General features: G+C 40.3%; 1 protein-coding gene across 1 annotated transcript in view; it reads left to right on the top strand.

The window, feature by feature from the left end:
• The window catches only part of MET (MET proto-oncogene, receptor tyrosine kinase), a 118,721-nt gene that overhangs the window by 62,496 nt on the left and 42,193 nt on the right, over positions 1-14,032 (top strand). The window contains exons 5-6 of the mRNA XM_033194292.1: positions 3,616-3,750; positions 4,517-4,690. Coding sequence (XP_033050183.1) covers positions 3,616-3,750; positions 4,517-4,690 — 309 coding nt within the window. The remainder of the gene's footprint in view (positions 1-3,615; positions 3,751-4,516; positions 4,691-14,032) is intronic.

Raw genomic sequence — 14,032 nt, 5'->3', positions numbered from 1 at the left:
TCTCAAAAAATTAAAAAATTTAAAACTGTTCAATTGTCCACTTTAAAAACAATGGGGGAAGTACACAGAAACCTCATACAAACATGTTAAATTGTATTCATCATTCTTCAAATTTAATTCTATTAATAAAATGGTTTAATTAAAGATAAAACTGTCTATGGGAGGTAAGGAGATAGGGCCTTTACATATTTGTGGATATCTCACACAAATTTACTTTGTTCAGGTTTACAAATGTGGGGGCCTAGCCACAACAGTTTTATTTGTACATGTATTTCTTCCCCATGTGCTACCTACAAGAGGCTATGTGAGATCAAAACCACAACTATCCAGTAAATGCAGATTCTGCCCTGCCCCAAATGTGTTAGTCCTGTATTTTCAAGGCCATTATAAAGAAAAAATATTTTGTGACCTAAATACTAAAGATTAGTTGTTGAACAGTAGAAACTCAAAAGATAATTGTTGGTCTTCTATTTTGTGCTAATTCTTCTACGATTGCCAGGTTATTTATCATAAGAATTACACCTACATGCCAAATTTAGTTCTGTCCCTAGAAATATCTCCATGACAACCAAAAGGAACTCCTAATTTCTGGTACGCATTGCTTCAAGGGTATTTTGAGAGTTAAAGTGGTTAATCGATTATTTAGAATCCTAGCAATAAGAGAAAGAAAAGAATTAAGGGTAGAAAAACATTTACAGCAGTAGGTATCCCTGCAGAGAACGGGCTAATGATCAACTAAAAGGCATTTGCATCTGCGGTACAACCTCTGTGCAAAATTCCAAATGGCATTCTCATTTCCAAGTCACCTCACTTTTCCATGTGCCTTCCTGTCTTCTCATCTTCATCCCATTTTCTATAGCAAGCAACACTCATGCTAACTCATGATCAAAAGTAGAGCTTGGTGAAGTGTACTAGTAGCATTTTCTCTACGCCATCAAAAACTATTTAGACGCAGAGACTTTCTCCTTAGGCACACTTAACTTGTGCAGCAAAAATTACTGAAACACAGAGTAACTGGCAAGGCAAATACATTGTGAAATTTGTTTTAGTACTTTTACTCACGAGTGGCTCTTGGGAGCTCAGAGTTGAAGCTTTTTCAATGGTATTTACTCTGGTGCTCCAAAGGCCTAGCAGTTGAGTGTTTAAGAGGTCAAGCACATGGATTCTGGCCTCAGATAAAGCTCTGTGGAAATCTGACTCTTGTACTTTCTAGCTGAAATTCTATGTTGTATTTTTCTTTAAGGAAAATAATAGTACCTACCTTATAGGATTATTGTGAGGAGTAAACAAAATCTCCATTTAAAGCACTTAGCACAATGTGTGACTCAGTTACCTGTTATGAAAGTACCATACATTTGGTGCTCTTCAGACAAAGCTCTTTAACAGAGGATACACATATCAATCAACCCAAGTCCAGAGATGCAAAGAGCTTCCAAAAAGAAAGAGAAAGGTTAATTCTTTCTGGGAAAGGACTATCTGGATGGGGTTCAGATATTTCATAAAGTCACAGATGATGACCTAGTAATTAAGAAGGGATTGCTTATTATAGATTCAGGAAATGGTATTAAAGAGAGCAAGAAGGTAGGAGGAAAAAAAGAGCCGTAGGAGGTGACTGTTTTGTAGCTGGTCTAAGTAGAATGGAGGAAACCAGGGAGACAGACACAAAATGCAGATGTCCATTGCAAGGTTCATGGTAATGAATAATCTTCAATGAAGTGCAAAGCACAGAATGAGGTGGAAAACAAAGTCAGGGTATTAAGACAGACTGGTGTTCTGTGTTGCTTTTGACCTATGTGTGAGAAAAGGAGTTTTTTCGCTTTTGTGTTTTTGTTTTTGTTTTGTGTTTTGTGTTTTGTTTTACCTTTGCAGTTTGAAGTGATTGGCAACAGCCGAAGAAATATGGGGGGTACTGGGAGGGAGGATAGGAAAAATGAGACGTGGTGAGCACCAGAAGGGAGTTAAGATTGCAATATTGGGTAGCCAAAATCCGGATAATTTGAAATAGAAGCTTTGGAAGTCTGACGTCTGATATTCTGCTTGTAACCAGCACCCAAAGGGAGGTGGGACTGGTAATTGAATTTCTGTTCACTTTGCCTGCAAAGGTCACCAATACCTATTGGGCCCTAAATTTAGGAAATAACAATAGTTTCCAACCTTTCCCATCCTGACCAAGTGACCCTTGATCCATCACTTAACTTCTGTGCAAATATAACCACCCTTTTTAATGGAGATGTTTTGAAAGCATTGAGTGTTTAGGGTAGAACAAACATTAGAGCACAAATGTCATGATGTTTAACTTTTACGGCTGTATGTACGGCTTGGTTAGTTTCTCTATCAACAATCTACTCTCTGAGAACAAATTAGGTACTTTGAGAATCTTCCCAAATTGCTTCAGGCTACTTGGCTCCTTTATGGTGCTGAAGAAAAGATTCACAATTGTTCCCCAGGACATTTATATGTTGTATGTGTTTGTTAGAGTACAAAGCAGTTAATTATTCCTGTAATTTTCATTCCCATTATATGAATGAGAAAGCTGAGGTAGAGGTAGTGACTATGTGATCGTAATCGCACAGATGCCCATGTTTGTCCTGTGATTTCATACCTACTGCGAGTAAATGCACATTCAATGAAATGTAGAAGACTATTAGAGATGTTAAGCAATTTCACAATTGCCTAATTCATGTCTAGGGCTGTGCTGAGCCTCCTCCACCTTCATGTATATGCAACCCAGTGGCCTACTTAAGAGTGAAAGTTTATCTGAGAACTCCAACACCCTCCTAAAAATCTAAGTGTTCATCTAAGATAATCATTCGGATTTTATCCGAATTGTTGTCAATCACGCTTTCTGAACTTTATTATTACTGGGTTCTAGGAACAGGACAGATGGAAATTAGATAGCTGGGAAACATCCCAAATTTTAAATACCTGAGAGCAAAACTGACATCAATCATCAAACCTCATTTCTCAGGCATTGTTAAAACCATCAGACCTTATTTTAAAGCCAGACCAAGAAGCAGAGTTTTATAATCCAAGTAATAATACATCGTGGGACAGTGGTTTATAAAAAATACAGCACATCATTTCAAAGTAGCTGGGGGCCTGTTTTGACCTGAAAAGATCTATAAATGTGGCTTAAGAGTAGCACAGCTGGAACTAGCTCCAGTATTCCAGTCTCCGCGTCCACTACTCTTAACCATTACGTCAAGGGAAACTGCCTGGTGGGGAGGATTAAGAGGATAGATTTAAAAAATAATCCAGAATCTTTGTAGCGTGTGTGGTGTCTTCTTTCTGGAGAGAGTTTTTGTTCCTCCATTTCCCAATACAATTGCAGGGATTTGTCTGTATGTGTTGCCAATTGATTGAAAGATCTCCTTCCCTTGAAACCATTAAAAGACCATAGGCAAAGTCTGTCTTGGGGGTTCAGATAATTTGACTTCAAGGCAAGAGATTAGAAGATGGCATATTGATTTACAATGAGAGGAACTGTTGGGTCTTTAGTTCAAACACCCACAAGCCCTGCTGCTAATCTGTTATTACCATTATCATCCACATTTTCCACTTATATTTAAACTGAGCTTGTTGGAATAAGGATGTTATAACTTTTTTGCTTTTTAGGTTGTGGTTTCTCGATCAGGACCATCAACCCCTCATGTGAATTTTCTCCTGGACTCTCACCCGGTGTCTCCAGAAGTGATCGTGGAGCATCCATTAAACCAGAATGGCTACACACTGGTTGTCACAGGGAAGAAGGTAAGCTGTTCTCACAGGGAATTTCCATAGATGTGGTTTTTCCCAAATGGATGTTTACAACCAGTGTCATTTGGCCCTTTATAACATCTCTCTTCATCTTAAATTTACCCCTCCTCCATTAGGTTCTTTAGTGAGTATTCCAGAGATTTTCTGAAATCGAGTTAATTTGTTATTCAAGGAAGACTAGACCTAAGGGAAGTCTTTTTCAAAACTTCTCCTTTTGTCCTATATTTCTCAACTAGAAAAACAAATACACAGAATGAGAATTACAGTCCTAATGGCAGAACTCTAGTGCAGGCAGATAAATCCTGGAAATCTACATTGGAATCCGACTCCAACCAATAATCCCTTTTCTCCTAGAGAAGAATGTGCATCTTGATGCCGGAATGATATGCAACCTTACTTAGAATTTTCCAGAGGTTCGAGAGTGTGTTCCCACCACTTAAATTATACTGTCTTGTTATTTTAAAATCATCTCAGACAGGGCACAATGTCCCTACTATGTAGAACCTCTAATGTTGCATGACAATGCTATCCTCACTGGACAATAATGTTACTTTTCACATACCTGCTAACGATAGAGGAAAGGAAGGAATCAGATTTTTAAAATTGTAATCACTGTTATGACATGATTTGCACACATAGGTGCTAAGTCTAGTAAATTCTATCAAATGATATTTACGTGTACCTTTTGTGTACTTGCTTTGTAATTAATGAACAAACTAGATACCCCTCTGGAAGCCCTTTCCACCCCTTCTCTTCACAGATCACCAAGATCCCATTGAATGGCTTGGGCTGCAGACATTTCCAATCCTGCAGTCAGTGCCTCTCTGCCCCACCGTTTGTTCAGTGTGGCTGGTGCCACGACAAATGTGTGCGATCGGAGGACTGCCCCAGTGGGACATGGACTCAACAGATCTGTCTGCCTGCAATCTACAAGGTAGGAATCTCTAACAGCTGGCATACATGTTTTTTGCTTGTTTGTCTGTTTTTTGATACAAATCCCACTAATGAAAAAAAATTAAAAACTCAATTTACTTATTTAGCTGTGAGTCATCCAAAGCACCATCTCCCTCATGGCTTTATCCCTGGGGTTGGGGGGGGGTGCAGTGTTTGGGCATCCCCCCGCGTCCTGCAGCTGAAGTACTTGCTTCACATTGTCTAGGTTCTCTCCCTGGGCAGCTGCTCACCTTTAGTGCCGTGTGAATAAAAGAGTGATGGCGAATAAGCAACAGTGCTCCCCATTTTCTCACAGTGCAGCCTGTTCCCTCCTGACTCACCCACTCTCTGATTCCTCGCCACTTCCTTTATCTGTCAAGTGCCCAGACATGAGCCTCCATCACAGAAACAGATCTGCTCATGGCATATCCGGGAACCCTGAACTGAACCCTGCAAACTGGTGATCCCTGCCATGTTGGGGCACACAGGACAGTTTTCTTCCTGTCTGGTGCATAGATGGTGGCCTAGTCTGTTCACAGATGAGACTGAAGATTATTTCCCAGGGTGATGTGGGAGGCAGGTGGAGGTTCAACACCCATGGGTGGCTGTGAGTCTTCCTTCAGTGCTCGCAGAAAAAAAGCAAAGGCTTAACTGATGACTATACTAACGTCTATACTTCTGTAAGCCATGTCACTCTTTAATTCATTCTGAAAATATTTATTGAGTGCATGCCATTTAGCAGGCTGCCCTCTTGTCCGTGGGGAGATATAGTCCAGAACAAGACAAGCACATCTCTTGCTGATAGAGAACTCAGTTTCTGTCAATGGACATCAGCTCTAACATCGCAGCCATGCTAACTCCGTTGCCTTAGTTGCTTAAGCATATATTTGGCACTGTGAAAATCTCCATGCAATTTTTAAAAATTTCTTGGTCCAAAACATCTTGCTTAAAAACACTTCCCTGGTGAGAACCCAGCATGTATTTTTCTCTGCCTGCTTGTGGAAAAGTTGGACTTTAGTAAATAGTTCTTAGGAAAGATTCGAGTTAAAGGTCTCGGTCACCTGGTTCATGCCCAAGTAAACAAAATGTGCAAGTCTGAACAAGAACCACCCCTGAGTGCATGGCTGTTTTCATTTAGTTACAGTTTGGAGCAAGACTTGTAGTGGGTGACTGGGTTTTAAACAAAGTTATTTTCTGTTAGCTGTGACATGGTTATTAAGACTTAGCTTGATTGACCAGAGAATAAACTAAATACAGTACGAAAACAAATGTACACTGTAGTATTTATGCACTTTTTTGTTGTACAGCATACGTTTGGAACCATGTGCAATTTTATACTTTTATAAACACACAACCTCAGCAATTTGAGACACTAGGAATCTGAACTCTGCTATTCCATGAAATAGATATGGAAAATATATGTGTGTGCCCATGCAATTAAATCACAAGAATTTCATTTCAAAAATAACCAAGCTGGTATTTTAAGTAGAGAAAATGGTTTGATAACCTGTACAAATGAAACCTTTCGTTTAACTAATGTGCTTCCTTTTACTAAGCATAAAAGCTATACTAAAATGCTTAAAAATAAAGTAAATATTTCAGAATTTTCTGGAACCAGAGAATCTCTTGCAATATTTAAATCTCCCTCCTCTCTCACCCTTCCTAACTCTAGCATTCTATAGTTGATGATTCTCAAAGGTTGCATGCTTCCATGCACAGGTCAGTGAGGCTTAAGCTGCAGTTGGGAAGGTAGGGCAGCTGAGTCCATAAATCCCTCTAGGTTCATAGTTGTTAGGAAGATTTCATGCTGCACTAGACCGTGACAGTTAGCATTCTTCCTGCAAAAAATAAGACAGATTCGAGGTGGCTGTCAAGATGGCCACATAGGAACAGGTTTGGTCTGCAGCTGCCAGCAAGATCAATGCAGAAGGTGGGTGATTTCTGCATTTCCAACAGAGGTACCCAGCTCATCTCACTGCGACTGGTTAGACAGTGGGTGCAGCCCACGGAGGTTGAGCTGAAGCGGGGTGGGATGTTGCCTCACCTGGGAAGGGCAAGGGATCAGGGAACTCCCTCCCTTAGCCAAGGGAAGCCTTGAGGGACGGTGCTGTGAGGAATGGCGCATTCCAGCCCAGATACTACACTTTTCCTATGGTTTTGGCAAACCACAGACCAGGATATTCCCTCATGTGCCTACTCCACCAGGGCCCTGGGTTTCAAGCACAAAACTGGGTGGCCATTTGGGCAGACACTGAGCTAGCTGCAGGAGGTTTTTTTTCATACCCCAGTGGCACCTGGAATGCCAGCAAGACAGAACCATTCACTCCCCTGGAAAGGGGGCTGAAGCCAGGGAGCCAAGTGGTCTAGCTCAGAGGATCCCATCCCTACAGAGCCCAGCAAGCTAAGATGCACTGGTTTGAAATTCTCACTGCCAGCACAGCAGTCTGAAGTTGACCTGGGAGCTTGGTGGGGGGAGGGGCATCTGCCATTACTGAGGCTTGAGTAGGTGATTTTCCCCTCACAGTGTAAAGGGTGCAGCTTCAGCAGACTTAAATGTTCCTGCCTGCCAACTCTGAAGACAGCAGCAAATCTCCCAGCACAGCACTCTAGCTCTGCTAAGGGACAGTTGCCTCCTCAAGTGGGTCCCTGACCCCTGTGCCTCCTGACTGGGAGACACCTCCCAGTGGGGGTCGACAGACATCTGACACAGGAGAGCTCTGGCTGGCATCTGGTGGGCACCCCTCTGGGATGAAGCTCTCCGAGGAAGGAATAGGCAGCAATCTTTGCTGTTCTACAGCCTCTGCTGGTGATACCCCGGCAAACAGGGTCTGGAGTGGACCTCCAGCAAACTCCAGAAAACCTGCAGCAGTGGGGCCTGACTGTCAGAAGAAAAACTAACAAACAGAAAGGAATAGCATCAACATAAACAAAAAGAACATCCACACAAAAACGCTATTCAAAGGTCACCAACATCAAAGACCAAAGGTTGATAAATCCATGAAGATAAGGAAAAACCAGCCCAAAAAGGCTTAAAACTCCAAAAACCAGACCACCTCTTCTCCTCCAAAAGATCACAACTCCTTGCCAATGAGGAAACAAAATTGGAAGGAGAATGAGTTTGGCAAATTGACAGCAACAGACTTCAGAAGGTGGGTAATAACAAACTCCTGCAAGCTAAAGGAGCATGTTCTAACCCAATACAAGGAAGCTAACAACCTTGAAAAAAAGTTAGAGGAATTGCTAAGTAGAATAACCAGTTTAGAGAAGAACATAAATGACCTGATGGAGCTGAAAAACACTGCATAAGAACTTCATGAAGCATACACAAGTATCAATAGCCAAATAAATCAAGTAAAAGAAAGGATATCAGAGATTGAATATCAACTTAATGAAATAAAGTGTGAAGACAAGATTAGAGAAAAAAAGAATGAAAAGGAATGAACAAAACCTCCAAGAAATATGGGACTATATAAAAAGACCAAACCTACATTTGCTTGGTGTACCTCAAAGTAAAGGGGAGAATGGAACCAACTTGGAAAACACTCTTCAGAATACCATCCAGGAGAACTTCCCCAACCTAGCAAGGCAGGCCAACATTCAAATTCAGGAAATACAGAGAACACCACAAAGATACTCCTTGAAAAGAGCAACCCCAAGACACACAATCGTCAGATTCACCAAGGTTGAAATGATGGTAAAAATGTTAAGGGCAGCCAGAGATAAAAGTCAGGTTACTCACAAAGGGAAGCCCATCAGACTAACATTGGATCTCTCTACAGAAACCCTACAAGCCAGAAGAGAGTGGGGGCCAATATTCAGCATAAGAAAATAATTTCCTACCCAGAATTTCATATCCAACCAAACTAAACTTCATAAGTGAAGGAGAAATAAAATCCTTTACAGACAAGCAAATGCTGAGAGATTTTGTCACCATCAGGCCTGCCTTACAAGAGCTCCTGAAGGAAGCACTAAATATGAAAAGGAAAAATTGGTACCAGCCATTGCAGAAACATACCAAATTGTATAGACCATTGACTCTATGAAGAAACTGCATCAACTAATGGGCAAAATAACCGGCTAGGATCAAATTCACACATAACACTATTAACCTTAAATGTAAATAGGCTAAATGCCCCAATTAAAAGACAGACTGGCAAATTGGATAAAGAGTCAAGACCCATTGGTGGGCTATATTCAAGAGACCCATCTCACGTGCAAAGGCACACATAGGCTCAAAATAAAGGGATGGAGGAAAATTTGCCAAGTAGATGGAAAGCAAAAAAGCGGGGATTGCAATCCTAGTCTCTGAAAAAACAGACTTTAAACCAACAAAGATCAAAAAGACAAAGAAGGTCATTACATAATGGTAAAGGGATCAACACAACCAGAAGAGCTAACTCTCCTAAATGCATATGCACCCAGTACAGGAGCACCCAGATTCATAAGCAAGTCCTCAGAGACTTAGACTCCCACACAATAACAGTGGGAGACTTTAACCCCCCACTGTCAATATTAGACAGATCAATGAGACAGAAAATTAACAAAGGTATTCAGGACTTGAACTCAGCTCTGGACCAAGCGGACCTAATAGACATCTACAGAACTCTCCATTCCAAATCAAAAGAATATACATTCTTCTCAGCACCACATTGCACTTATTCTAAAATTGACCACATAATTGGAAGTAAAACACTCCTCAGCAAATGCAAACAAACAGTCTCTCACACCACACTACAATCAAATTAGGACTCAAGATTAAGAAACTCACTGAAAACCACACAACTACATGGAAACTGAACAACCTGCTCCTGAATGACTACTGGGTAAATAACTGGTACATTCATTATTTTTCAAGGTAAATAATGAAATTAAGGCAGAAATAAATAAATTCTTTGAAACCAGTGAGAACAAAGACAAAGATACAACATATCAGAATCTCTGGGACACAGCTAAAACAGTATTTCGAGGGAAATTTGTAGCACTAAATGCCCACAGGAGAAAGTGGGAAAGATCTAAAATCAACATTCTAACATCACAATTAAAAGAACTAGAGAAGCAAGACCAAACAAATTCAAAAGCTAGCAAAAGACAAGAAATAACTAAGATCAGAGCAGAACTGAAGGACTTAGAGACATGAAAAACCCCAGGAGCTGGTTTTCTGAAAAGCTCAACAAAATTGATAGACTGCTAGCCAGAATCATCAAGAAGAAAAGAGAGAAGAATCAAATAAACACAATACAAAATGATAAAGGAGATATCACCACTGATCCCACAGAAATACAAACTACCATCAGAGAATACTATAAACATCGCCATGCCAATAACTAGAAAATTTAGAAGAGATGGATAAATTCCTGGACACATACAACCTCCCAAGACTAAACTAGGAAGAAGTCAAATCCCTGAATAGACTAATAACAAGTTCTGAAATTGAGGCAGTAATTAATAACCTACCAACGAAAAAAAGCCCAGGACCAGACAGATTCACAGCCGAATTCTACCTGAGGTACAAAGAGGAACTGGTACCATTCCTTCTGAAACTATTCTAAACAATAGGGAAAAAAGGGACTCCTCCCTAACTCGTTTAATGAGGCCAGCATCATCCTAATACCAAAACCAGGCAGAGACACAACACAAAAAAAGAAAATTTCGGACCAATATCCCTGATGAACATCGATGAGAACATCCTCAATAAAATACTGGCAAACCAAATCCAGCAGCACGCCAAAAAGCTTATCTACCACAATCAAGTCAGCTTCATCCCTGGGATGCAAGGTTGGTTCAACATAGGCAAATCAATAAATATAATCCATCACATAAACAGAACCAATGACAAAAACCACATGATTATCTCAATAGATGCAGAAAAAGCCTTCAATAAAATTCAACACCCCTTCGTGTTAAAAACTCTCAATAAACTAGGTATTGATGAAACGTATCTCAAAATAATAAGAGCTATTTATGACAAACCCACAGCCAATATCATACTGAATGGGCAAAAGCTGGAAGCATTACATTTGAAAACCGGCACAAGACAAGGATACCCTCTCTCACCCCTCCTATTCAACATAACATTGGAAGTTTTGGCCAGGGCAATCAGGCAGGGGAAATAAATGAAGGGTATTCAGATAGGAAAAGAGAAAGTCAAATTATCTCTGTTTGCAGATGACATGATTGTATATTTAGAAAACCCCGTCGTCTCAGCCCAAAATCTCCTTAAGTTGATAAGCAACTTCAGCAAATTCTCAGGATACAAAATCAATGTGCAAAAATCACAAGCATTCCTATACACCAACAATCGACAAACAGAGAGCCAAATCATGAGTGAACTCCCATCCACAATTGCTACAAAGAGAATAGAATACCTAGGAATACAACTTACAAGGGATGTAAAGGACCTCTTCAAGAACTACAAACCACTGCCCAAGGAAGTAAGAGAGGACACAAGCAAATGGACAAACATTCCATGCTCATAGAGAGAAAGACTCAATATCATGAAAATGGACATATTGCCCAAAGTAATTTATAGATTCAATGCTATCCCCATAAAGCTACCATTGACTGACTTTCTTCACGGAATTCGAAAAAACTACTTTAAATTTCATATGTAACCAAAAAAGAGCCCTCATAGCCAAGACAATCCTAAGCAAAAAGAACAAAGATAGAGGCATCACACTACCTCACTTCAAACTATACTACAAGGTTACAGTAACCAAAACACTGTGGTACTGGTACTAAAACAGATATATAGACCAATGGAACAGAACAGAGGCCTCAGAAATAACACCACACATCTACAACCATCTACCTTTGACAAACCAGATGAAAACAAGAAATGGAGAAAGGATTCCCTATTTAATAAATGATGTTGGGAAGACTGGCTAGCCATATGCAGAAAACTGAAACTGGACCCCTTCCTTACACCTTATACAAAAATTAACTCAAGATAGGTTAAAGACTTAAACGTAGGACCTAAAAACCATAAAAACCCTGGAAGAATACCTAGGCAATACCATTCAGGACATAGGCATGGGCAAAGCTTCATGACTAAAACAGCAAAAGCAATGGCAACAAAAGCCAAAACTGACAAATGGGATCTAATTAAAGAGCTTCTGCACAACAAAAGAAACTATCATCAGAGTGAACAGGCAACCTACAGAATGGGAGAAAATTGTTGCAATGTATTCATCTGACAAAGGACTAATATCCAAAATCTACAAGGAACTTAAACAAATGTACAAGAAAAAAAAAAAATCAAAGAGTGTGCCAAGGATATAAACAGACACTTCTCAAAAGAAGACATTAGGCAGCCAACAAACATGTGAAAAAAAGTTCATCATCACTGGTCATTAGAGAAATGCAAATCAAAACCACGGTGAGATCCCATCTCCCACCAATCAGAATGGCAATCATTAAAAAGTCAGGAAACAACAGATGCTGGAAAGGATGTGGAGAAATAGGGAACACTTTTACACTGTTGGTGGGAGTGTAAATTAGTTCAACCATTGTGGAGAACAGTGTGGCGATTCCTCAAGGATCTAGAACCAGAAATACCATTTGACCCAGCAGTCCCATTACTGGGTATATACCCAAAGGATTATAAATTATTCTTCTATAAAGATACATGCACACGTATGTTTATTGCAGCACTACTCACAATAGCAGACTTGGAACCAACCCAAATGCCCATGAATGATAGACTGGATAAAGAAAATACGGCACATATATGCCATGGAATACTATGCAGCCATAAAAAAGGATGAGTCCTTTGCAGGGACATGGATGAAGCTGGAAACCATAATTCCCAGCAAGCTAACACGGGAACAGAAAACCAAACACCGCATGTTCTCACTCACAAGTGGAGTTGAGCCATGAGAGCACATGGACACAGGGAGGGAAACATCACACATAGGGGCCTGTCGGGTGGTGGGGATCTAGGGGAGGGATAGCATTAGGAGAAATACCTAATGTAGATGAAGATAATCTTAAGTGTCTTCAACTTTGCACGCACAAAATCCAGCTAATGTATAGAGTTTCACTTTCTAATACTTGCAAGTTAACCTGCTTTTCAAGGTATAGGATGTTCAGTGGCTAAAATTCTTTGCAGTTCTAGATATGACAGATTTCAGGATTGAAAGCTCATTATTTTGTTTCAAATATGGTATCTGATCTCATACTTAAAGAGCAATGAGAAATGCTTCAGAAAAGGGAGAGTACTTTTTAATGTATTCTGAATGTATTAGGATGAAGTTATCGTATCTTGTAGGGTTGAAAATTCAACCCCAGTGAGACAATAGAACTATTAATTGATCAGAATACTCAGAAAAGCAGTATTATATGGGGGTAGGAGGGGAGGCAGGCAATATACTGCTACCAGTAAATATATTTGTGACCTCTACTAAAGAGGAAAGGAAACCCCGTTTGGAGTTTTTTTGTTCTGTTTGGTTTTTGTTTTTTAGTTTTCTCATGTTTTATCCTAATGGGTTTTGAAAACATGATCATTTAAAATACTGTTGGAATGGACCCATCAGTGATGTGATCTTTCACCTGTGAAAAGACAAGGGCTACTTTTGTGGCTGTATCTCCCCTATCCAGACAGGTAGGAGACCCAGCCTCTGTGGCTTTATGCCGGACGCTCATTTCCTGCCCACAGAGTTTCTCTGCCCTTCAGGATAACTCAGAGTTTGCCAGCCATTGTTGGGTCTATCCAAGGGTGTGTAGTTCACAACTGCTTCCTTCCTTTTTCCCTAGAAGGGTAAAGGTTACCCCATAAGCTAAGGGGAAAATGCCCAGCCCAGAGAGAAAAGCTAAGTAGAGCCAGCCTTTTGGATCCTGACTGAGGGGCTAGCAGAGGGCTTATAGTATCTCTTCCTATTGCCAGTGCCCCAGTTGCACAGCTCTCTGCATCTTTTCTCAAATCATCATCCAATCCCTTTGCCTTTTATAGAAAGTGGTGATGATATGTGTAGAGTGACAGACTTCAGTTGGTACATAGAAAGATGGCATGTAGGCAGTGGAATCAGGCCAACATCAGCCTTGGGCAGCTGTTTTCAGTGGGGAAGCCTCCTCATTAGAAGAGCCCGCAGCAGCTGTGTGACTGCCTCAGGCTGAAGAGAGACCTGGGAGGGTTGGATGTCTTGTTCTCTCCTACTGGATTTCTACCATAATAATAATAAACAAATTTATTTTTCTAGTAGCTCTCATTTGGCTAGACATGGATGAGGTAAATTTTCAGGAAAGGCACAACTGTGTAATGGATTTTTATGGGTAAAATGGCTATCATAAAAGCTTTACGCTAAAACTTTAAAGGGATTTGATAACAAGGGTAAGTTAAGACTTTGGT

The sequence above is a fragment of the Trachypithecus francoisi genome, unplaced genomic scaffold, assembly GCF_009764315.1.
Source record: "Trachypithecus francoisi isolate TF-2019V2 unplaced genomic scaffold, Tfra_2.0 Lachesis_group4, whole genome shotgun sequence".
Lineage (NCBI taxonomy): Eukaryota > Metazoa > Chordata > Mammalia > Primates > Cercopithecidae > Trachypithecus > Trachypithecus francoisi.
This window is presented reverse-complemented; position numbering and strand designations above follow the sequence as displayed.